We start from the raw sequence: 27,144 nt of genomic DNA, 5'->3' as shown, positions 1-27,144 counted from the left end.
AAATTTCTTTAAATTTCTTTTTGTTCCTCTTTACATTTTTTGTTGGGAGGTATGCTAATATGATTATGGGTGGTGATGCACCAAATCCAGAATTTGGCCAAATATAATAACTTAGTCCGGGTTTGAAATCAGGCAAATCCTTGGTGTCTTGTGGGGCTGCATCCAAACCCATATAACTCAAGGCTTTGTTTATTGATTTATTTTATAATTTATTTTTAATTTTGCTTTAAACACACAATTTAGGATTTACATTTTGGTAATTTTCTGTATTTTGGCTATTTGTTTTTTCAAATCTTTAAATTGCTTTTGTGCATCCATAATGGGTCTTAAACTGATACTGACACAAAAAAACTAGTTTTCAAACTATTAATGTACATAAAAAGTTACCTATAGCTCATGTTGATCATTTTTCGCTGATAGCGCTGCTTTTGTAACTTATTGTTACTTGAAGTTCCTAAACCCGAGTGTTTTGCCAACCTGATTGTCGCTTCTCCTGTCAGTTAGAATTTCTAACACTAACGGACCCTTGCAGCACAAATATGGCAGCCTATGGCAACCCTCATAGGGGAAGTAAGGGGATCTGATAGGTAATATAAAAGCATCAAGAAGTACTTTAATGGCAATCATATAAAGTGCATTACTCATATAAAGCTCATCACTCAAGACTGGAGTTATGTAATTCCAGCAAGCAACCACGCCATTTTGAAATCTGATGCTAATTACATCTTTAACACAAAAGAAAGCCCTGGCCTGCCTCTCATCCACCAAATGAAGCAATACAGCTTAGTACTGACTGATCCAGCATCCATGATCCATAAGTATTTCTTTCTCTTTTTGAATTTTTATATGCAACTGATGCTGAAATGTATTTGGGCTTGATGGGGAAGACATACACTGTGCTTATATAGAGATAGTCTGTTTATAAAAATCTTTATCTTTTGCCCTTAATTGTTGTAACATATAGGATTTGTTTACTTGCAGGTACATTTACTTTTCTAATCCATACACCCTAGGAAGAACCAAGGATAATGAAGTGGGGAGGGCTATATAAATTAATGTTGGCGAGGAGGAGCCGACAGGTATGTAACACAGAATATTCTAAACTTACAAAAAGAAGCTGAAACGCGGTACCCATAATGCATAAATAAAAGATTTATATGCAGTTGATTTAATCTTTATTTTCTATTTAGAAACAAAATCAACATATCCACATACAAAGATAATTATATAATAAAACATGGATCAAAGCAAGAAAAAGCATTTTTTTTACTGTGAAAACTATAGCTTAAATATAAAACTGAGCTGCTGTTCCTGCAAAATGCAAACCCTGCTAGTCAGATCACAGGTTGATTCCACTTTAGAAGTGTTTTGTATGGACTCTGCATGCAACACATTCTTAATCCTATTTGCCTCATTTTTAATTAGTAGTATTATAATTCAGTTTTACTTTCCCCTGATTTAATGACTGCTAATTGGGCTTTTTCAAGTATATGTAAGTAAAATGGAAAGTATGGGTATGAAATATACTCAGTGATCAATATCCTACTCATGCCTAAAAGGAGTGATTAGGAGTTGCCTTACCAGATTCAGTCACTTGCAATTGGGCGTGTACCTATATATATAATTAAGACTACAGCTATGTCAGAAATGTATCGTTTGCCAAAGCGTCTGTGAAAATTTGCCCCGAAAAAAATTGTCACGCATCAAAAAAGTCATGTCAAATTGGGTGTGGTCACGTTAAAAAAAGACACGTCAAAAAAAGACTTGTGCAACAAAAGAAGATGTGCGTGAAAAAAAAATAAATGTGACAAAAAAGTTGCGCGATTTCGCCGTTTCGCAAATTTTCTGCCTAGAACTTTGTTTAAAGAGGTTTGCATGAGCAAAGAGAAATGTGTAATTACTTTCAACAATTCAAAGTATAAATAAACTGTCTGCAAATTTTGTAAACCAACCTGTACAGAATAGTCAATTTAGAGTAGTATATATTTTGTAGAGTTTTACATATCCTTTATTAAATGTGAGATCAAGTTAATAAGAATTACTTCTTTTAGATTTTTAAACTTAGTAAGATTCTTAGAAAAGCAGGTGGATTCTTAGAAAAGCATTTGCCAATACAGCTGCCCTGCAGAAGAATTTATATATATATATCAATCAATAGACAATTATCCTAGTGTAACCTGTTCTTTTCTTGGTAATTAATTTTTGCCAGTCTTCTGTGCAAAAGGTATGCAATCCCTCCTATCAATATGCAGAGAAATGCCAGGAATCCTACTGTAATACCCAAGCCAACATTAGTGTCCACAACTTCCTGGGGATTTATTTTGGAAGGGGCTGAAAAAATGAAAAAACATTTAAACATTCATCCCAGACATTAAGTAGTACATTATATTACAAAGTCTGGTAAAGGGTGCTATGTGCTATGTTACCTTTGTTCTGTCATGAGTTAATAAAAGACTTTAATAAAGAAGTGTGGTATCATATTTTATATCAAAAGAGCATAACCAAATTAAGCCAAATAACATACCATTGCCAGGGGTTCCAGTATTTGCTGCAGAGGTAAAGAAAAAAAATCAATTAATACAGATTTATTGTATATTGAAACACAGGTGCTAAATTGTACAAATGCAGTTGCTCATAGCAAACAGTCAGCAAGTCAGTCTTCTACAAGTGAGAGAATGGAAGCAAGGAGCTCATTGACTGTCATTGGCAACTGCACTGGTACAATTTAGCACCTAATGTAGTAAATCAATCCTCATGTATTTCATTGGTATTTGAAAATACACACCGATGGTGATTTATTTATTTATTTAGCCAGCTGCATGAAGAACAGGTATAATAAACAATTATGTAATAGGTTGGCATATGTTATAGCCCAGGTGCAAATTTGCCCAGTGTTGATAAATAAGCCCCATAATGTCTATATAACATATAAAACTTGATTCTTGTCAACTTAACAATATAAATAATGCCTTTTTTAAGAGTCATTTCAGTGTCCTCTCTAGATGAGGCTAGAGGCCATACCATTTCTCACAGTTCCTTTAACCCAACTGAGCATGTTCTTATCTTCCATTTTTATTTTAAAACTGCTACAATGGCATTGATTTATCTATTGTATGTACTAAGAAAAAGGCATATTTAGGAACATTTTCTGTAACCAAAATATTGATTGATAGAGATTTAGAGATGTTTGTTGATACAGGTCACTATTTTCCAGGCATTTAATTCAATTCAATTGCCCATTGTGTGTTTTATGTGTTGTTAAGATGATTGGATTTTTAATATCACTACAAAGTAGTAGTATTAGGATTTAAATTAATAATCACTATAATTATTGGCACCTAAGAGTTTAAAGCTAAATACTGTAGTATTAATGTTAGTACCCAATTCAAGACCTTGAAGTATACATACCAGAGTCAATGTTGGTATTAATTGCAGGTGAAGTAATAGTTGCTGGATCAGACACAGTTGTGGAAGAAGAACTCTCGGCTGCTCTTGCTTCTCTCCTTTTTCTTGAACAAATCTATGGGAGAAATCTTTAATCAGCATATATTGCACTTTACACACATAGGATCAGATTCAATTTGATGAGAAAAGCTTGTCTCCTCTAAGGCTGATGCTACACAAGGCTGATCTCGGCCTGCAGACAAACGGAGGTTGAGAATCAGCCCCTACTCTAGCACCAGCTTTCTTCTTTCTCTGCACCCGTAACCATTGTTACCAACGTAACCAACGCCATAATTAGAGTTTATTTAACTTTGTATTTTGTTTTTATTTTAATTTATGATTCTTACTGGCTTAATCCTTGGACAGTCTGCCACTGCACACAGTCGCACGATACAGTGCAAATACCATGTTGATATGGCCTGACCATTTTGTTCTAAGAATCTGAAAGTACGAAATGAAAACCGTGCGTATTGGGCAGCTCCATTTATAAATATTATTGTATAAGGGTCCTTTTTACATCTGTAAAAAAAAAGAACAAAAAACATCAATTATTGGCTGCATCCAAAAACAAATATAGTAATTAGAATAAGTAGTTCAAAGAATTTCTACATTGCAAATACTCTAAAATCTAAGGATGAAATATATTTAATTGTTTTTCACATACTCTTATCTGGTTAGCTGTTCATTATAAGAAATGGTTTGCTAATGTTTCTAAAAGGCCAATAAATGAAATATATCATGTCAGTCATTAAAACACAACAGATTGTTCTACAGGTCTTATGAGTCTGCTTGTAAGAGCCTGCATGGGACACTTTACTTAGCAGCTGGGAAAACCATTGTAAATCAGAATGCTTACCTCCCCTAGAATTATATTTATCTTCCTGTGTGGGAATTAAAATCAACTGTATTTTAGAGAGCTTATCTGTTATGTAAACATGTGGCTTTTTTGCCCTATTCTGTTTGGCTACCCCATGGCTACACAGTGGATAATTTAAATAGTAGTGTTTCTGAAGCAAATACTGTATGACATTTTTACCAGTGCAGAGTAACTGCACATTACATTTAAATGTATATTAAACATTTAATCCTTTAGGCTGCAAAGCTATTGCCAACACTATTCAATAGATAGATAGGTAGGAAGATATATACTGTATACTGTATATATATAATATATATATACACCAATTGAGAAAAAGTTTAACAGCACTTTTATTTTTAGTCAGTGGTGGCTTTTAAAAAAACTAAAAAGTAAACTCTTTACCAGGGTTTTCAAATGTTATATTTTTACTCTACCCATGTAAACTGCACTGGTGGTTTGCAGTCACTGGTTTATATGTGACTATTTCTGGTTGCACCATTAAACGGCTCACTTTTTTTATTTTCAATTGTTATGACTCTTGCTCATGTGTTAAATGTTAATCCTTCTCCCACCTTTCTAACTGTGCCACAAACGTGCTGAAGTAAGCATTTCATTAGAGATATGAGGGCATCTGTGGGTGAACTGGCTAGCTAGAAATGTGGCACTGATCACTGACCAGAGAAAGGGGAATGTGATGTTAGCCTAGCCATTCTGGATCCAAGTATTCAGGAAAGGATTTAGAGCTTCAGCCAGCATTAAGGAAGAAGGTATGAATGTGTGTTATGTTAGGAAACAAATAACTACTACATGGGTGATGGTTCACCTTATGTGTCATTTATAAATATGTATTGAATGTAGATGAAAATGTTTTACCTAATTTCAAATACTTTACAACTCACCCAATGAAAAGGTCATAATAGGTAGAATTTGATGGGTATGGAAATGTTGAAGCATAACATCGATCCAGCACTGTATAGAATCTGTGCAGAGAAAAGTTGATTTTTTTTATCAAAATGTTGAGCTTTGTTTACTAACAGCTGGTAAATTACAAGGTTTAAAAATTACCACAAATTTGGATTCATAAAAATGTCAAATAGTTAAGATCTGCCAAGTGCTGCATAGCTATTCACAACAATGAGCAGCGCATATGGGCATTTCCTTGCACACCCCTAGCTTTAGATTCATTTAGAATATGCAGCCAGAAGCAGCAGAGTCTCAAGGCTTTAGGTAGCCCTTCTTTTAAGTACAGGGCTACCCTTTCCCTGTCAGCTGCAACCTGCATCTTTTATCACTTCACATTACACATTAGCACTGTTCCTAAAATGGCCAACAGCTTTTCCTTATCATTTAACTCACAGTTCACAATATGTCTCTACCAGTGCTCCCTTACAACTCTCACTGCTGCCCTTTCCATAATGTATGCATTTCCAGTTACATATCTCTAATATCCACTTATACCTTTTTCTTGGTTACTTACTTTTCTGCCAACCCTCCCCTCTGCAGCACAGTACTATGCTGGCAAAAGTACATGGCCATCATGTCTTTGCAAATTTCATCTGTACATTCCCAGTTGCTCGATATCTTACCAGTAATAACTGCAACATGGATCACAGGCACTGACTCTTATACTGTGATCTCTCCGTTACGTATATCGCTAGTCCTGGTGACAGGCAACGAGAAGGCTGGGGATCATCCTAGGAGACAGTTCTTTTCCGCATGGACACTGCCTTCACCTAGTATTTACTGTATCTGCATTTTCAATATTTCTAACTTCAAAATCTCACCTTTTCCTCTATCTGATACCACCTTTTGTCTCCCCCAGATCATCCACACAAAGAGCCACTTGAGCTAAAAACATTTCATTGTTAAATTCACTGATCTCTAAAACGGCATCTGTCACAGTTTCAAAGCTACCATTCCTTATCACCCTCCTATACCCTATTAATTTATAATTCCTTAGTAATAAGCCAGATGGAGGTCTAACCTACCAATGTGGTCTAATATAATTGTGGGTGTACTCAGCTAATTAGACTGTTAAAATAATTCTCCATAGCAGAGACAACTACTTAGGGTGTCCCGTAGCTTATACTGATCAATAAAATATTTCATCATCGGTTTCTTTGTACTGTGCACAATTTTGCAGTAAAGTGTAGAGTAAAGTAGTAATTTAATGTGGTTAGCACACACAGCAGTATTCTAAATCTCATTTAGCAATGACTATTATTTTCAATTTCCTTCTGACTTAGGGCCTTTGCATATTTGTGAGTTAGTTCTACGTGAAATATGCCTGTCTAGAGCATACAGAAACAATACATAAGCAGTAATAAAACTAAATAATATACAGTATATATGCGGGGACTACAGAAATTATCTGAATATCTGCAAACAGCATTTCCACACCTTGTTGTGAATCCCTGAGCCAATGTTTCCCTTTATTCTTCATTTTCAAGCAATTAACACTTTTATGACCTTTTAGAGTGAATATTAGATAGTAGATAAATAATGTTCAATTATGTATTCTTACTTTGTTGTCAGGTTATTTGCTCTCACGTCCACATATACTGAACTATTCAATGGTAATCCAGTGCTTGGAACAACAAGTTCTGTTGTATAGGTTGCATCCTGTTATAGAAAATACAAGACATTAAAAACATAAAACATAACATTGTTTTGCATAATTTTAATGCATAGTGGTTAATATGTCATAGGCAAGGTGGGAAAGTAGTTTCTGTTTTTGCTACCAACACTTTCTGTTAATTACTATGGGATTTTCAAAAGCATATTTATCAAACATTAAACTCTATTTTACCCATTGTTAAATACACTTCTAAAAATCCAAAAGGAATGCATAGAAGGTGGAGAATATTTCCATGGTGAGCTCTAATCTCACATTTTGATAAATCTGCTGCAGTTTCTGCAGAAACTTTAACAATTACAGTATTGTTTAGGAAATGTAATTATTTTCTTTTGTAGAGTCCAAGTCATGAATATGTACAACTAAAACAAACCTGTAGCATCACATAGCTCAGTAGGTGTTCTGATAAATAACACACTATAATAAATAATAATTAATAAAAATAATTGTTATATTTAGTACTAAGGGCCCCCGGGATCATCACATCAGCCAAGTAATGAACAGAGTTCTGCCTTCTACTCCCACACTTCTTCCTGTTACAGTTAAAGCTGCATTATTTCCTGTCAGGTGATCTCTGAGGGAGCACACAGCCCATCACAAAATAGTGGCTCAAGGGAAAAAGGCAATATTTACTGATAATATGTATATATATATATATATATCAGAGTGGTTACATTCTTTAATAGGTAACTTAATGTGGTATAAAGTATCTGTTGGTTAAGTATTCATTCTGGGGTATAGTTTTTCTTTAAGAGATGAAGTATACACTTTTTTACACTACAAATGCATGTGATTCAGCTAGAGAGCGCTGAAATAACTCATGAAAGCGCTGAGGGACTGTGGAGCCAGCCGGGGCTCAATTCCCTCTAGCACATGGGGCGTTAACCTGCTTACCTATTGGGCGGCAAAAAAAAGAAAGACTCCTTACTCACCCCCTCCCCTTTTGCCTGTCAGCTCTCTTCACAGCAGCGTCTCACCCTGCAACATGGAGCGGCATCTCCCTCCCCCCCTCCCTGCTTAAGCGCATTTAGCTAGCGAACTATAGGCCTGTAATTTCGCTCAGTTTACATGTTTTATGTTTTTATTTCCAGGCTCTGTTTATTAAAAAAAAAAATCTAAAAGATTTATATATTCGTATATATATTTGGTCTGTCACAGCAAATGGCGGGTAGTCCTTGGCCATTTAATTTCTGGTGTTGTTTGATGGTTTCCACATGCCCACTGCGTGTGTTTGCAGTGGCCGGCATTCGTTATAAAACAGCTAAAAAAGTTTGTTGTGATGTTTGGTAAAGTTTGAAATACATGGCAAGGACTATTTCTGATTTTGGACTCTTTAATAAAGCTGTGGCCGAACTCCACCCACAAAACGTGTCAGTGTGTTTTTCTTGTGTTATATGGTTACATTGGGGGATAAGGTTGGAAGGGAGGGAATAAGTCTTCGCAGTCTGAGGCAAAATGAATAGGGGTGATTATGTATAGGGAGCCTTGTGTTTACCTCATAGTCAAGGTAGGCTGCTTTGTGCTGTAGCATTATTGGCAGGTGAACCTCCATATTAGATCATGGCACTAGTATTGAGAATTATATATGACACTTTGAGAAAAATTCTGCATCCATATTAGCACCTATAGTTTATTGTTTATTATGACCTATAGTCATAATTGTTTTCTTTTGTGTAGTAAAATGGGTCACTTCCCCACATGTTCCCCAGTAATATAAACATAATTGCTTACTGTATACAGCTTGAGAGAGAGTGTGCTCAAGAAACTACCATTATTTGCGTTGATTGCTATTGAATTTCCAATCCTGCAATTTGAAATAAATATAGTTAATAATGCCACTCCACTGTAACCATAAATATTTTATTCCATGGTTTACAAGAGATTAAATATCTTTTACTTGAATTTTATATAAATTGTCTCCCTTATAAAACATTTAGGTTTTCATTATGCTATATAAACACCTCAGTTAGGCGTATGTAGAGGTGTAGATTACATATACTTTGTAATGAACAGAATTTTGCATAATGTGGAAGTACTTACACATCAAGCCTGGTATTGTTCAGAAGATACTCCAGGGGATACTGGCAAGAGTATAAATACTTTAAAGCTGAGCTATAAGTGACAATGCCTGTAGTTGGATCTTTTGACTTAATTATGCCACTGATATTAACACTCTGTATGTTGGAGAAGTCCTGAAAAATCCCTTGCCCTTGACTACTGCTGATCTGTATGATGACAAAAGACACATGTTAGCACTCTGTACTATCTTTCATTATGTTTTTTACAGTTCTTATATCAAACCAATGTATTGTCTAAGAGAGTGGTCCCCAACCAGTGGCTCGGGAGCAACATGTTGCTCCCCAACCCTTAGGCTGTTGCTCCTAGTGGCCTCAAAGCAGGTGCTTATTTTTGAATTCCTGGCTTAGAGGCAAGCTTTGGTTGCATAAAACCCAGTGTAAAGCCAAACAAAGCCTTCTATAGGCTGCCAGTCCACATGGGAGCCAATCACAGCCCTTATCTGGCACTCTCTATGTGATATTTTCATGCTTGTGTTGCTCTAACTCTTTTTACATTTGAATGTGGCTCATGGGTAAAAAAGGTTGGGGATCCCTGGTCTAAGATATGCCTTTCCATATTTTTTAAGTTTATAATATAACTGCATATATCATTGAAACATTTTGTGCATATTTCTTTTTAAGAAATGGCTGTGTTTTATGTTTGCACAATTTGACATAATAATTTTAACCTATTAATTATAGCACTCTGAACCCAGACTTACCACAAATGAACTTCCACAAGTTGCACTGTCATTGACTGAGAAGAAGAATTTTAGAACTGGGACTCTGCCTGATGTGTCAATTATTCCCTGACATTGCAGGTTATTAAAGATATCGTTCATATATATTTGAGATTCATTAAAACCATCATAATATATTGGGCAGAGATAAATGTCCAGTTCAATGTTTTGTGGTCCACATGTTACAAAAATATCTGCAATGTCTGCAATAAAAAAAAGTAAAGTTTATTGTTAAGAGGTTTTGTAGATTGCACTAAAATTGACATCTCAGTAATGTTAAATCACAAAAACACACTGTTATGTGTGTACTGTAGGTCACTTGTTATGCTTGTTAAGCAACATACCAACATGATCTCATCTCACCCTATGTTTTGTTCATTGTTGTCCAGTGGATTTGTCCAAGTTACACTTTAGACGATAAGAGGATAATTACACAAGCAATTTAGGGGATTTTCTATGTGATGTAATAATAAATAATAAATCTGCCAAAGGTATTTTTCAAGTAAACAGAGGTGACTGAAAACATTACGTTCAAAATGAATACTTAACCAACCAGTAACTTGTATCAAGATACCTTACAGGTTGTAACCTAGCATATATATGTGCCTTTTATTGATTATCTTAAGTAACAATACTTACGCCCAGTCTTAAAGCATGCAATCAGATGTGTTCCTTAAAGTAGGTGCCCAGTAAATGCTACCTGCTGATTGCTTGTTTTGGTTATTAGAACTGATGCAAATATTGCAACTGTATGTCATTTTTGATGTATCATAGCACAAGCCTACAAATACCCTTATGTATTAATAGTTACATAGTTAGTTACATAGTTACATAGTTACATAGTTACATAGGGTTGAAAAAAGACCTGTGTCCATCAAGTTCAACCCATCCAAGTAAACCCAGCACACACAAACCCACACCTACCAATCTATACACTCACATACATAAACTATAAATACAACCACTAGTACTAACTGTAGATAATAAGACTTGCTTTACATTTATTACTCTGCTAATGCATTCTCTGCTCCTTAATGAGTGACAGTCAGCAGATAATGTTGTTTTTGTACCTTCTTTATTATGGTAGCTCCAGTATATATAAACAAAAAAAAAAAGTATACAATACAATACAAAACCGCCTGTTTTCCATTTAACTGTGCTCCATTTGGGAGATCTCTTACCTGGTTTTCTCCAAGTGTCATTGCACATTGATATATCAAGGCAGAGATGTCCATGAATAAATGTAAAGATCAAAGTATACAAGAAGTACTCCTTTATCCTTGACTCTGATCGAAAGGCCTTGAGTAAAGAAGGATAATCCCATTATTATTTTATTGTGTCCTACTTTTAGGTGTTAAAATGCTTCCTAAATAAAAATAACTATTGCAATACATGTATGAAATATCTATTCATTGTCTCAAAGAAGCAATCATGTTGAGCATGAAAGGTTTCAGATGATGTCAGTACCTGTCTTTTGCTTTTTTGTACTAAATAAAATGATATTTTGTATATGGCAGTCCTGGTATTTTGTACAAATAGGCCCCAAGTAGATCTTCATATAATTTTCTGCTGATTTAAAGCACATTCTCTGGGCTATGGTCATTTGCCTAAGCTTAGGGATCAACTCTATATAATATATTGTATAGGTATGTTATAGGAGTCACTATACAAGCTAATACATTCAGAAATACATTTTATTACATTTAAGGTGCAAGAAAAAATTTGTAAAAATACATTTTACATGTTTTTGCCTTTTTAAGGTCTTCTTCATGCAAGATAAAAACTGTAGACAATTCATATATTGTTTTGCTACAAATTTTGTTATATACAACTAACTGTCTGTTATAATTTTGCCTTCTGTATGATTTCAGATTAAGCACATGTTTTTTTCATTTGCTGGCTGCATAGAGGGTTGCGTAATCTCTGCTTTGGGTGGCAAAAGTGTCTGCAGACAAATGTACATTTATAAGTGTAGAAATACATGAAAGTTTTCAAGTGCTATATCTTGTCCTATCCAGAATTATTGATGCTTCTAGTTCTGCTAAAATAAAGATATACAAAGGGAACATAAATAATAGCTACGATTCGGTTCAGGATCTGGCCAAGATTTGATCCTTTTCAGCAGGATTCAGTCAAATCCACTTTCCTGGCCAAACCGAATCAAAATACTTAAAATCATGTGACTTTGTCATATTAACACAGAACACATACCTTCACATATATATATATATGCAAATTATTATTGAGATTGGTATTCCTTCAAATCTATGACGAAGGATTCAGAGTTTGGCCAGATCCCAAAATAGTGGATTAGGTGCACCCTAATAATAGCCCTAAAGGGAATTTTTCAAGGAAAATATTTTTTTTAACAATTTTAGTACATTGATTTTTGGTTTTAGTACTTATATGAACTGACTACATGACTGCACTACATGAAGTTTCTGTTGTGTGTATGACAAGCTATGAATTGTGATCACAATTTTAATAATTATTGTGTATGCCTTATGAATTTAGATAGGCCAGCCAGTTTTCAATAATCAAGGTTGGAAAATGGCAATCCTCAAAATAAATTGTTTTTGAAATTCTTTGCCAACTATCACAAGGTTGTAATTTGCTAAAATAGTAAAGGCCCCCACTCAATGGTGTTGGGACTGGTATTAGGAAAATCTTTAAAAAGACTATAGAAATGTCCAAGGGCTGTATAAAGAGAGTATCCGGCTGCTGTGAAATTGAATATAATAATTTGCTCAGAGAGATAAATATGCAGGTTAATGTCACAGATCCTGTGACACTTCAGTGACTGTGTTAGTGATACAGTATCCTCTGCCTCCAGGCCTCTGACTGTTTTAATCTTTCTTTTCATATGTGAATTACTTCAATTATAAGCAGCTTCTGGCTATCATTCTGGGTAAGGCTTCTGCCTTGCTCAGTGAATCAGCTTTCTGGGAGGGGTTCTATGTAAGTATTGCCCCTAATGCTTTGGCTGGAAAGAGATAAATACCTTGCTTGGCAAACTAAAAATATAGGAGTCAGTATCTATATTGGGGGATAACACTTCTAGGGGTGTTTATGGTAGGTTGCTTAACTAATTATCATTATAGCTAGCTTGGCATGTGCCTGGCCAAACCTGGGTGGACAAATTGCCTAATAATAACAGTAAAGTATTATTGTTGTTTTATAGGTAGCTAACTATTCTTCTTTGTCTTCTTTATCAAAAGGCTTGATAATAACATGATCCTGTTATCTCAGGATTTTGTTTGCAATGCTTCCAATGTGAACTGTAAGCATATATTGAGGTTCCACTTAAGATAAAATTACTACTTCCCCAGATTTAAGTGACCACTATCTTGCCTGGAAATCTCCGCAGAAGATTAAGACCATGTCATGATCATGAAAAAAAATTTTGGAATGATAAGTCGCGGCAACTAATCCGCGGGATGAAATTGTGCACTATTTGTTGCAGTGACATAATTGTGGTCTATGGGCGATAAGTCGCCGCAATTAGTAATTGTTTTTAAGTTATTTGCATATATTATTGTTATTAAAAGCAGTGTTTGTCTGTCTCTTTCTATTCTCTGGCTTAGTGGCTCTGGCATTTGAAACAATGTTAAAAAAGCCAGCATACTGACAGACCTGTCTTGCTGGAGGAGACTGGCTTTTGTAACATTATTTTAAAAGTCAGAACCAGGAGTTCAGCAAATGCTGCTTTCAATAGCAATTGCATTTACAAGTAACTTTTAAAGCACTAAAAATGTTTAATAAATTCATATTGAAAAGTTGCTTGGAATTATGTTTTTTTTTTGTATTAGGCAAAAAATATTTTTGGTGTATCTTAGTCATTTAATTTACTATAAAAATAAAAGTTAAATGGGCTAATTTAATTATTTCTGATTGTAAAAATATTTGTGTATTTATTTATGTTTCGTTAATGTATTGTTTTAATGCACAGCGTTGTTTTCATAGATAAACAAAGATATACTTCAAACATACATTTATTAACTACGCTGCTAAACCGCACCAGTTCAGTTTCCCATGACAATTTATCTGCAATAACAATTTCATTTTGTAACTTGTACCAGAGTGATTGGTTGCTATTGGTTACTATGCTTTTATAATTTAGAACAATTTTTTTGTCTTTTGAGGAGAATATGCAGTAGAAATTCAGTATTTCTCTTAGTGGCTTCTGGTGCCTTTTTTATTTAGTGTTTGCATCCACTATGGGTAATAAATTATCCTGGCTTTTGCATTGAAAACCCAGTGGGTAAGCATTAGTCTATAGGATAAACCCATGTAAATGGGACTTTTCTAAGAGCCTAAAGGAATTTGTTCCCAGAATCCTGTTATGACTTATTAAAAAAGTACTTATATTAAGTACAACTGCTTCTGTCTCCAGTGGTTCTTGGCCACTGGCCCTTTAGTAATTGATTGCAATATGGAGAGAGGAGAGTTTACATTAAAAACTTGAATATCTTGAAAACAGTCTGCACATTTACATTTAACAAAAAAGGTGGGGTATAATTAACCACTTTTACCACTCATGATACATATGTTGGCTAAGTAACCAGCAGGACCTGCACTAGAAATATATGAAACTACAGTAATATAAGCAATACATTTTGCTAAAGTGCTATCATTTTAACTTTCTAACATAAAAAAATGCCTCAATAAAAGATAACAGATACCAATCTATAGCTTCATTTAAATATCTATGTGCAGGGTAGTTACATGAACTTGTGAGTAAACCCACTCCATTTTAAGCAAATAATTCCACTATTTAACAATTAGATTATTTCTGTAATAATAAAACAGATGATAATTAAGTAACATAAATTCATATTGGTGGCAAAACAATCCTAGTGGATTTATTTTATGTATAACTGATTTTTGTAGATTTAAGGTATGGAAATATAAAAAAAAAACACAGGTCCCAAGCATACAACTTAATGAATACCAGAATTGTACTTTAATTAGTAATTAGTTCTCCCGGACCTCTCCCACCCAGTATTTAGCAAGAATGTCTAAGCTCAGCCATAATAGACTTACCATATCTGCTAGAAGGTTGATGTTGGATGTGCAAGTTCTTGTTCCAAAAGTAGCCAAATCATATTCTCAGTCTGATTATTTATATGTTTATGAATACATCAGGTGATGCGTAAGAACAAGGCATGATGGGATAGTCATCATTATTATTTGAAACCTGGTAACAAATGCCTATTGTAATGACCAGGTTCCCACCTAATGCAAATCATATTTTTGACATAAACAGAAATCTGAGAATTGCCTGCAAGGTTCAAAAAAATAGAAATTGACAAAAAGATGTTGTTTGAATGACGGTACATGAGGTTCTTAGTAACCTGAGAAACAGGGAGTTCCCTGAAGAATGAATACAATGCACAATTTATCTTATTAAAGCATAAAACAAACAGGATGACACAGATTTCATGTTTTCAGAAGGTTCAGAAAGTTCCATTATGAATCTAAGGTAATAACAACACAAACATGAAATTGTTTCAGAAAGAGCACACCGATTTCCTTTTTCTCTCATTCTTTCCTTTCTGTTTTTTAAATAATCATGTTACATAGAGGTCAATTTTAGTAAAGGCAATGTATATGGCACAAAGAGGCAAAAGTGTGATGATAATATCTGTGTCTAACCTACTTTTTTCTGTGTGGATTCAATAGAGGTTATGACTAACAAAAAAGGTGGGGTCCAGATAATATCTTACTGTGGTATTCAAATCATGTATAAAACAAGAAACTCACACTTACATCACAGCGCACAATGTTTTTAGGTGCACATTTTAAGGATGTACACGCTCCCCAATCCAGCAAGTAAAGACAGCACTCCATTAGATCGCTTTAAAATGTGTTTGTTTGTTATATTTTCAGGGGAGCATATCAGCTCATTGGCACAACTCATTAAATGCCTGTCTGTACCCCCCCCCCAACCGGGTTAATATGTTGTATACATCCTGGCTAGGAGAGAAGCTAAAGCAATTCAGGACCCTGGACCTTTTTTAACAAATGTAATTATTGGCAATAAATACGTTATTGGAGGGCCACAGTCTCCCTGGATCACCCAGTTTCATACCCAGTGATACATAAACTTTTGCAAAAAACACTTTTGCAAGATTAAAGGGAAAGTAAACCCTTTTTTCCTTTGCCAATCTGTTTTGTTCCTCCAATGGATCACCAACTCAAGACAAAATACAGATCAGTGCCACAGGCTATGGAAAAAAAATTAACACACTTTAGGGCTTTCTATGGTTCTGGACACACACAGAATTATGTTGTAAGACCCTGGTATTTGTACTGAGTGTTAACATTATTGTACTAGGTTCTGTTATTTGTTTTTTTTCCAAAATCATCCCTTAGATCTGATATTACCTTTACTCCTAAGTATTGTATACAGGCTTTGTCCAGGAAAACACAATGTATTTCTTTGACAATTCCGGCCCCCCTTTGGAATATTTCCTACAGACACCCATGATCTTAAGATATTTATCAGGGATTGAACTTTACAAGTACACACAGTTTCAATTTATGTCAATAAAATACAGTTGACTGTAACTCACCCTGACAGCATCCAATGTCCAAAGAGAACTAGAAAGCAAAGTGGCCATAATAACTGTACTTTTTTTTATAATACATTCATAATCAATTTAATCATAATGTAAATGTATACATTTTATACTCAAATTACATTTCTTAGAAAGCAATGATGTGTTCTTCGCACACAATAAGATCAGATATCATACTTCATTATTCTCAGGTGCCAAATCTCAGGTGCCAGTAGTAAATTACTTTATGTAGAAATCCCATAGGCACCCCACTGAAGATATGATACTAGAATTTGACCAAAAGCCTTTTATCAGAAGAGAAAAGATCATTTTGGGCTTCCATAATTTCATTAAGTACTTAATTTGTATTTAAAGTAATACTTTACATGTTGCTTTTAGTAGTAAGTACAATATTACTAAAAAAAACACTGAGATATCTCCACTTATGACACTCTAAGATAGTTATGTAATTAATGGTGCAAAGTTTGCATCAGGTCAAATCACCTATACAAACAAATCAGCAGGTAGCCCTTACTTTTTTTAAGCAAGCATGTTTAGCTATGGGTTACTGCTAATGATCCAGACATGGATCAAAATTCTGCATTTCGCCATTGGTGAATTTTTTCGAGAAACTGCTGCAAAAATTTGGTGAGTGAGGGAAAAAACGTGGTCAAAAAAAGTTGTGGACACGTCAAATAAGTCGCAGTTGCGTCAAAAAAGCTGCGCAGGTCAGCAAAGTTGCGCAGTTTCCACATTTCGTGAATAATTTGCCATTTCATAAATTTTTCAGCAGTTTCGCAAATTTTTTGGCGAAGCGAAACAGGACAGATTTGCTCTTCACTAGTTACTGCACCTGGGCAAACTTAGTGCCTTCTATAACATACTGAGGTAACAGCCTTCAAGTGAATTTTCTGGACCTTCTGGTCATCGGTCACACTTGTTGATGAAATGGTCTAATACACCATTGGACTAGATTATTACATAACTCCACAGTCCCATATGACTGATAGGTTTCAGTAGATTATTGTAAGAAATTTGAAGTCTCACAGGTTCCAAATTAAATGGATCAATTCAACAGTTTCTTCTATTTGTATTTCAAACACACTTAAAACGTGCTACTTCTAGTCTTATTAAAGAACAAACAAAAAACTAAGCATAAGTGCTTGATTTCAAGGTTAATGACAATATACATGTTGCTGTACTCCCTGTCATCCACAATTACATTTTATTCTGAATTTGAATGAACAGAGCTTATGCACACACATGCAAGCATTTAATTGGCTCCTGATAAAAATGTACCCTACTGTGTGTGAATGTGATAGGAAATATAATGTGTAAATAGCTGTGTAAATGTTATGGTACTGTAGAATAACAGATAATATATCTATTTATGTTGTCTTTTCCAAGTCATAAAACTGAAAAGTCATACCTGAAACTTGCAATACAAATGATACCTTTTTATTTTTCCATTCTAATAATGATAAATGTATAAAGCAGAGGCCAACAGCCTGTGCCACAGCATACATTTTTTTAACAGTTTATGCTGAGAATAAGGGACGGTGTAATTCTGTGCCATCTGCAACACAATATTCTTTTATACCTGTAGAGAGACAACCCCAAGTTTGACTCAACAGCTAGAAAAGGGACATAACTCTTGTAAAATATACTATAATGCCTGCTTTGGCCTCCTCCAGCTAATTAAATGTTACACGCTCAAAGGTGCAATTTGAAATAGATATTTAATACTACAACAACCGTGTTTCTGAAATAATGGCATTACTTAGCACTTACAATGAAAGGGCCTGAAGCAACAACAAATTAGAATGTGATATCAAGTAAACATTTCGGATTATCGATCAATATCATTTTACACAGACTAGACAAATGCAATCTTTAGCAAGTTGGAACATAATAAAAAACATTTTAATCTTAATTTAACTATTCTTAGCAATGCAAAAGTACTCTTTAAATTTGCATACTTGTTAGAAACACAGTATTTAACACATAACATTCAGTGTAGCATTTTATTTTCATATTTCAGTTTTCATATTTGCAGGATATTCATCGAACCAATTCAGTGCTCATGCAAAAAGAGGGAACCCAAAAAGATTGCTTGCCACGGCAGCCCAGTATTAAATTGTCCATGTTAGTACATTTACAAAACCTTTTTTAAAAAATTGACCCAAAAAAGTGCAAATCAAACCAATTAGTTGAAAACTGGGTTGCGGATGCCACATAAAACCAAACTGTTTTGCTTCTTTCTGTTCAGGAGAGTAAGGGCAATTATGAAGAAAGAAAAACTAGTTGCACCAAGGATTACTACTCCTGAGATGAGGGCGCTGGTGACAGAGTTGATCTGGAACTGCTGATTTCCTGGCTGAGCTGCAATAAAATACATATTTACTGTAAATATATGTCAAATTGTGACAGTATAGACACATTTTAATGTACTGAACTATCACAGAGCTTTACAAATTATGATCAAAAAATGTTTTCTTTGCCACATATCTGTGGCTGTAACTGATAGGGCACCTATCATAATCAAATTACTTATCAAAGTAACAATACCATTTGGGACAGAAAATCTTCCTAGCAAGTGCTATGCTGCCTTTCCAGGAGGAAGCACCCAGTCACTTGTTCATAATGAGCAAGACTTCTGGCTCGCTCATTATTGGCATTATTGGCATTACATGCATGTGCATACTCCCTGATAATTTGCATGCTTGGATGCCCAAACTGGGAGCTCCCTCCTGGTGGAAGCAGCATAGTGCTCAATAGAAGTATTTTCTGCCCCAAATAGTAATGTTTTCTTATTTTACTATTATAAATGCTCCTAAACAAAAACCTCCTTTATGGGAATCTAAGCCCAAAAATAAAATTAAGTTGTGCATGAAACATACTAAATCTCATACCAGCTTTATAAATACAACCTATTATGTATTATTTATGTGCCTGAGAATGGTGCAGTCAAAACTGTCATAATTAGTGATGGGCAAAATATTTCGGCAGGCATGGATTCGCTGCGAATTTGCGCGTTTCGCCATTGGCGGATTGTTTTGCGAAACAAATGAAAAAATTTGCCGCGGAAAAATTCATCGCGCGTCCAAAAATTGTCGCCAACGTCAAAAAAGAATAGTCGCGGGCGTCAAAAGAATAGCCGCGCGACGAAATAATAGCCGCGGGCGACAAAAGAATAGCCGTGCGACAAAATAATAGCCGCAGGCGACAAAATAATAGCCGCACGACAAAATAATAGCCGCGGGCGACGAAATAATAGCCGCGCAACAAAATAATAGCCACGGGCGACGAAACAATAGCCACGCGCGATGAAACAATAGCCGTGCGACAAAATAATAGCCGCGGGTGACGAAACAATAGCCGCGGGCGACGAAACAATAGCCGTGCGACAAAATAATAGCCGCGGCCGACAAAACAATAGCCGCACGACAAAATAATAGCCGCGGGCGACTAAACAATTGCCACGCGGCAAAATAATAGCCACGGGCGACAAATTTTTTTTGTCACACGACATTTTCGGCATTTCGCGGATCTTTTGAAAGATTCGCGAATTTTTCGGCAAAGCGAAACGGAACAGATTCGCTCATCACTAGTCATAATGATCTTCAAATGGAAAACATGTTTTTTACAAAACACATCAGTTAATAGCGCTTCTTCGGCAGAATCCTGCATTGAATCCAATTTTCAAAAGAGCAAACAGATTTTTTTATTTAATTTTAAAATATCACATATCCTTACTTTCCCAGATGCCCTCAGTTATGTGATTTGTTCTCTGATAAACTTCAGTCGCTCTTTACTGCTACATTGCTAATTGGAGGAATTTCACCCCCCTCCCTTTGCCCCCCCCCAGCAGCCAATCACCAGAACAATGGGAAGGTAGCAAGATAACAGCTCCCTGACACCTGTATGGCTAAAAAGGCTTCCATCTCAATGCTACCCTATATAGTGGTACATGTGAGAATAACACTCAATAGTAAAAATCCAAGTCTGGTTTAGCCAAGTCCCGACTCCTTCAGTTACAAAGAGTTGGAGAAATAGTTGCTTATCTCAAAGCAATTCTATTATGTAGTGCTGGCTTTTTCAGAAAGCTCAGACTCAGGCACAATGCACTGAGATGGCTGCCTACACACCAATATTATTGCAGGAAAAAAAATGCATTTACTGGTAGATAATGGTAGATCACCTATTTGCAATGTGAACAGTGTAATATAGTAATAAAACTATACCATAAAAATCATGACAGAATCCCTTTATGTTTTCCTTAAAACTGGCTACAGCTTGGTTCCAAACTACTTGTAAGTGTGAGCCATAGTCTTAAATACAGAATGAAAAAATACATAATTTAAGGATTTGCTTTTTCTTAATAAAATTATAAATGGCCCTATACAATACTGATCTTAAATGCATTCTATTTTCTCATATTTTCTCCTTTTTTAAATAATTCTATTTTCTTTTCAATGCCTAGGGTGCAGCAACATATTTTCATTGCATACAATTATGAAACAGAATTTATTAAAATTAGTTGTCAATCCACACAGGACAATGTCTTTATCTTTTTATGTTATGGATTCAGTCTTTGAAATAATTGCAAATATTAATGCAAACCTCACCTCCTTTTTAAAACTGACAAATGCATAGTATTTTCTGATGAGGCCAACAGTCTCATGGGCAACATTACAAATAGCATTATCAGAACCAAATATGTGTAATGCAAACAATTCTTCCTCTGCACAGTTAATATATTTTTGAAATATATAGTGACTCAACCACCAACAGAAAAAATATTGTAGGGCTCATTTATGTTCACAAGCGTAGTGGGCAATTTACACTTTGAGTCGGCAAAGAACAATTGAGCCAAAAGAATCACTTGCATGCTGAACACCAAAAATGACGCTAGCAAACATTGGAAATCACTCCAGACAGGCTTCAAAAATATCTGACAAAACAGCAGGCAACTAGCAGTTAAGCACACATGCAGTTGCATACATTTTGGCAAATTAGACACAATTTGGGTTGGCGCAGCGTGATTCTGTTAAGAAAATCGCCAGTTTGCGTTTGCAATGATGTTGGGGTGAAAATGGTACATTGCATGATTGTGCTCAAAACTGCACTTTGCTTACTTATTGCTAAAGTACATGCAAATCTAAAGGATTGCAAGTCAGACACATTTTGGAACCCATCCCCCAGTACTCTGAAATAAGTTAAATTGTAATTTTCTAATGTGGTATTATTGCTTTTCAATGCTAAACCACAGGCATATTTTGCTCATATTAACCATGTTGAAAATATTAAAATCTAAGGAACAATAAGTTCTGTCGTTTAAAGCAGAGCAGCTCCACACAATTTAATTAAAGTAAGCAGATTACTGCAAATGGAATTATCGTACAGCTACTGTACAATAATATATTAATAAAGACACAAAGAGGAAAAAACAAGAGAACATTAAGTAATGAGCCTAATGGTGAGGGGAATACTCTATGTTTATCTGCTGTATAAAGGCTGTTACCAACACACTCTATATCTCATGTCTTTACGTTTTTATATATATTCAACATAAATATTCAATGTTTTTAACCCTTTCATTTCTGTTTATCTTCAGTATATTATCTCAGCTGAAAAGGGGCCTTACAGCGTGGCTACAAAGGGGCCCTCCAAAGCAGAGACCATCAACAACGGATACATTTTTTCAAAATTAAACAAATAATTCACAAATTAATTATTTATTTCAGCATTACAAACCCTGTGGTTTAATGGAGAACCCCATATTCTAATGTTTCCGCAGGAGGCTTTGGCTTCTTGATCTTTGCTAAATGATGTTTTTTTTTTATTTTTAAAGATATACCATTTTTTTAATGGTAGCACCATTGCAGGGTACAATAAACATTCTATACTAAGGGACACATTCATTAAAGTACAAATCCGAATCATTAAATCCGATAATTTCTGATGATTGCAAGTCATGAAAATTCTGTTTGTTTGAATATGAAGATTTCGTACTTATGATCCGAAATTTTCGCATTGAAACGATCGTTTAGGATTGGAGGTCCGAAAGTCATCCGAAATTATCGTATCCAAACGATCATAAACGGCGGGAAAACCTTTCTGACTTTGAACCTTCACCTCTGCAGCTCCAACCTGGCCCAAAGAAAGTCACCATAACGAAGCTTGAATGAATCCGAAACTTTGTACTCGCTGCAACAAATACAATTTTGTGGTACAAATTGTCGCAAAGTACAAAAAATTTACGAAAATATCGTAAAAAATTAGCAAAAAGTGTAAACTTTAGAAAAAACACAATTTTTTTTGTAATCGGGCCTGCCATATTTTAATGTGCCCCTAAATGTTTTTTTAATTACAAAGTAATGCTCTGTGGCCTGTTACCTTAGAAAGTGTGAGTAGCATAACCCCAACTGCAATCATTTAGATATACACTTAGATGCTAGTGATGAATTTTTTCGCCAGGCATGGATTCACATCAAATTTTTGCATTTCGCCATTGGTGAATTGTTTGGCGAAACTTCTGTGAAAATTTGCTGCAGAGAAATCCCTCGCACATCAAAAAAATCTCAGTCGCGTCAAAATAGGCGCGGTCATGTCAAAATTTGGTGCCAAAATAGGCACACCCGACAACAAAATTGAGCTACAGATGCGTTTCACAAATTTTTCGCCGTTTCGCAAATTATCTTTTCACTTTGCGAATTTTATGGCGAGACAGGACAGATTTGGTCATCACTATTAGTTGCCAATCCTGAAAGGCTGTATAAATTATAAAAAATACTTTAGGATTAAAGCTTTTAGTTCATTCCTACAACAAAAATGGATTCCTTGTTATATAGATAGGCTTATCCTCACCATTGTGTATGTGTTCCCCATCAGTAAAGAACTAGTTAGCTGTCATAGTGTCATGGTAGTTGAGGTTGAAAGAAAACAAATATACATGTGATCACTAAGGACAGTGTGTACCGTGCAAATGGAGTTCTTTCCCAGCAATAGAGTTTTGCTTCTTTAGACACAAGCTGTGCCAATCGAAACAACAAAAAGACAGACCAACAATGCACTTCCAAGCTACCAACAATGCACTTCCAAGCTATACTATTGTAGCGGCAGTCAAGAAATATTCCTTTGTGAGCCTTTCACAAACCTTGGGGGTTGTTAGGACTAAAAGGCCTTTCAGAAAACAGGTGGAGTTTTCTACAGTAGGAAGGAAGCAGTAGAAGAATTAGAGAGTCCAAGATCAGCATCAGAAAGGACACTGTAGTCAGGATCAGGCCAAAGGGCCACCAAAGGTCATCTTTCACATGTCACTGATATCACAGTACGTGTATCATGTTGTAACATAATGACATAAACACTTCATTGTTGCATTGCAGTGACCGAACACACAAAAGTGCTTATTATGTCCTCTCAGTCATATAGTATGGAAAGGGGTTGTGATGTGAGTGATAAATATAAAGGATAAAGGCTATTGTGTTAGCCGAAACACCATTACACCAATCCGCTCCTTTTTTCTCTGTTTTAATGTCATCATTTATTAATATAATAAGAGCAAGTTACAAAGTGTATTGCAATAATTTTCTAATAAACAGTGTTCTACAAATTAGAAAGCATTATGAGAGTTCCAGCCAGAGGTTGGTTGGTGCAGTATGTGTAACAGCACCCTCTGGTATTTGGGAAAGTGAAATGAAGTGAGAGAGAGTTTCCACCATGTAAAAGAATCCACACTCACATTAGTGTGTTCCATAATAAAAAAACACTTTTGCTGTACTATAAGTCCTGTTAGCATGGAATCCTTTACATCCTGGGAACTATCTTGATCAATTCTTCTAAAATACACCAATTAAAACCATTACAGGATGTAATTTACACGATATTCATAGCTCCTGTGTATTTTATATATACAGTATAAACCTTTCAATATTCAAACATGTGCAATCTCAAATACATATTCACAGTTAAAGTGACACTAAGAGGCAGATTCATCAAAGTACTGTATGAGTTCTAATCCCGAAATGGGTAAAATTCGGATTAGATACAATAATTTCTGATGATTGAAAATGTCACAAATATGCTTACGGAAAAATCATAATAGTCACGATAATATCATATTCGCGAAGTCATGAAATTTTCGTATCCGAATGATTGTAAACGGTGGGAAAACCTTTCTGACTTTGATCCTTCAGTGCATGATTTTGGAAGCCTCCCATAGGACCCAATGGCACTCTGCAGCTCCAACCTGGCCCAAGGAAAGTCACGATAACAAAGCTTGAATGAATCCGAAACTTTCATACTTGCTGTGACAAATACGATTTTGTCGCACAAATTGTTGCGCAAATTGTCACAAAGTACAAAAAATTTGGTAAATTAATGAAAAAGACGCAAAAATACGCACAGTACGAAAAAATAAGATTTTTTTATATTCGGAAACAATCGTACTTTGATAAATGTGCCCCTTAATGTCCCTGTAAGCTCCCGTGGTCTGATTATCTGTGGGAGGGGGGCTGTCACATGCCTTTTTAAAAGCAAGACCAAAGGACTTTGTCAATATAATAACTTTAACTGTCCACTTTGCAGCCATTTACATATTAACACACATTTAGATGCACCTTACAGCAGCATAAACTTAACCTCCTTAAGCTCCTAATTAACGCTGTCTTAATAAACTGTAATTGAAGCTTTAGTTTATCTATTAACATTAAGCCCATCCTTCATGAAAAATCCCTTTTACCTTACTGCTTGGCAATAAATACTGTAGCTTGCTAAATAATAATAATATAATATCTCAGTATTATAGTGCATCATGCCATTAAGTGGTTAGCCTTCATGTACTACATTTATTAGTGTAAATGACAGTTTACAAATTTCAAATTGTAGATTACAACTAAAATATAATAATTTTCATATCCTTTATATACATGGATGCCATTTGCTTTAGGTTGTCCGTGTGTTTCTGAAGTTTTAAGACTTTTCTGTATAATTCTGGTGAAAATAACAAATAGCTATTATTTTGAGTGTATATACATATATATTTATATCATGGAAACTGCATTACTTTTTGATTTAAAGTGTTAAAGGATTGCTTTGAGACTGAATCAAATAACAAGACAAATGCGCTGAATACCTACAAATCTCAAGTCATATTCTTCTGTTGTAAATACAGCATAAGCAGTATTATATAATGACATATCTCTTGAGCAAAGCAAATTACATTAGATACAGAATTGTGAACGCATTTTTATCTATCTCTCTTACACTTTTTAGAAAATAGCTTTACATAGAAAAGTAATTGAATAAATTGCAGCAACATAAAATATCAAAAATATAAAATGTACAATAGTGTACAAAGTAAATTTGATATCTGTCTGACATAATTTTCTTAGGGAGTAGTAACTCCAAATGCATATGCCTGACTTAATGTATCTGAATGTAGGGAGGTGATAGACACAGAAAGGACAATTTATCAATTCATATAACACAAATCTGGGGATTTCTGCGCAGTCCACTCTGCATCTTGCACTGAAAAGGTACAAGTCCCAGTCCTTCCCTAATGAATATGGTTAATTAATCCAACGCAGGCAGTGCTGTATTCATGGAAGAAGAATAGGTTTGTGCTCCATTCCACATTTAAAGGACCTGTGCCTATACTAAATACAGGACAGAGTGGAAAGTGCAAAATATGATGGCTTTTTTTCACTTGCACCCTGCCCTGCACTTTATTAATGAGACCTAGAGAGTACTTGCCTCCCTACAATAAACTGAGAGGTTTTTTTTTATTTTATACCTTCTGTAATCTTTAGCATTCAAAAGGCAAGATCCTAGTAGGTCTCTACCACTTTCCCTGTTGGATGCAGAGGTTCCTTAAGTCACAGTGCTGGGGAGTGACTTGACTCTGAGCCACTGGAGTAATTAAAATGGGCAGATTATCCCACTATTAAGCACTGCTCTGACAGCAAGATGTGTCAATGCATGCTAATGCTTTTGTGCCATTGCAACTTTAGGGGGTACACTGAGAGTACATACTATGGCTGATAGGTCTGGATAAAAGGATACATTACATTTTAATACTCAATATTACAGGTATAGAAACTGTCAAGCAATTAGATGCCTTGAAAAGTGGAGACCCCTAACACACAGTTCATAGATTTTCCTAATCTCTAGCATGTAATTTCCGACATTAAAGAGAAACTATTCTCCCCCCCAGGGTCAGACTGGGGGGTGAAGGGCCCACCGGGGCTCCCGTCCTAGGGGCCCTACAGGTTCCCCCAGCCGAGCGCGTCCCCTAACCCCCCCAGGGGCCCCCCTAACCCCCCTCGCAGGTCCCCCCACCCGACGTCCTCCCCCGAGCGCGCAAATTTGACGCATCAGGGGAGGAGCGGTCGGGAGGGGGAGTGCTGGTAAGGGTCGTGTCTGGGCCCAGTCCAACCCTGCTCCCCCCCAACAATCTAGTTCTCAAGAAAAAAAAATTACATAAAACAGCTCATATGTAAAAAAAAGGGGGGGGGGGGAGTTGCATGACAAGGGATCCGAATGACCAGCATCCAGATTACACTGGTTTATTTTTCAAGATTGACAGAATCAGATGTAGCTGTGATTGGGTGAAAGAAATGAATTAAGGCAGGAGAACGCTAGGTAGAAATATCCTACCCCCCCCCCCTTTTTTTGCATATTTTGCAAAAATGTCAGGAGTTTTCTTCTTATTGGTCTCATATTATCTATTAATAACTGAATGTAGTTGTATTCCTGAATGTACTGTTATATTGTGGTTTCTGTATCGTTATACAGTATAAACCTGAGAGTCAGCATTGTATTAATTCATGTTAATTCCAAATGCTTG

At 35.5% G+C, this 27,144-nt stretch overlaps 2 protein-coding genes across 2 annotated transcripts in view; both read right to left on the bottom strand.

Annotated features, from left to right (window-relative positions):
- Nucleotides 1–1,174: 1,174 nt before the first annotated feature.
- LOC105946711 (zona pellucida-like domain-containing protein 1) lies at nt 1,175–14,967 on the bottom strand. The gene is made up of 11 exons (XM_018091832.2): nt 14,779–14,967; nt 10,917–11,034; nt 9,718–9,938; nt 8,979–9,163; nt 8,670–8,742; nt 6,828–6,925; nt 5,203–5,283; nt 3,792–3,963; nt 3,409–3,520; nt 2,525–2,548; nt 1,175–2,331 (listed from the first exon to the last, which is right to left on the bottom strand). The coding sequence occupies exons 1-11, from the start codon at nt 14,779–14,781 to the stop codon at nt 2,168–2,170; spliced, it is 1,251 nt and encodes a 416-aa protein (XP_017947321.2). The 5' UTR covers nt 14,782–14,967; the 3' UTR covers nt 1,175–2,167.
- Nucleotides 14,968–17,335: 2,368 nt separating this feature from the next.
- Nucleotides 17,336–27,144, bottom strand: part of zpld1 (zona pellucida-like domain containing 1) — a 33,923-nt gene continuing 24,114 nt past the window's right edge. The window contains exon 10 of the mRNA XM_031896364.1: nt 17,336–18,677. Within this exon, the coding sequence (XP_031752224.1) occupies nt 18,502–18,677 (176 nt within the window). The 3' untranslated portion in view covers nt 17,336–18,501. The remainder of the gene's footprint in view (nt 18,678–27,144) is intronic.

Source organism: Xenopus tropicalis, chromosome 2 (genome assembly GCF_000004195.4).
Source record: "Xenopus tropicalis strain Nigerian chromosome 2, UCB_Xtro_10.0, whole genome shotgun sequence".
In the NCBI taxonomy this organism is placed as follows: domain Eukaryota; kingdom Metazoa; phylum Chordata; class Amphibia; order Anura; family Pipidae; genus Xenopus; species Xenopus tropicalis.
Note: the sequence above shows the minus strand (reverse complement) of the source record. Positions and strands in the feature narration are given on the sequence as shown.

What these genes read in the sequence shown, in the direction of transcription:
- LOC105946711 (XM_018091832.2), bottom strand. An exon ending in CTTGTGGAAGTTCATTTGTG is followed by an intron (nt 9,164 to 9,717) that starts GTAAGTCTGGGT and finishes GTCATCATACAG; the next exon opens with ATCAGCAGTAGTCAAGGGCA. An exon ending in TCTCTCTCAAGCTGTATACA is followed by an intron (nt 6,926 to 8,669) that starts GTAAGCAATTAT and finishes TTTCTATAACAG; the next exon opens with GATGCAACCTATACAACAGA.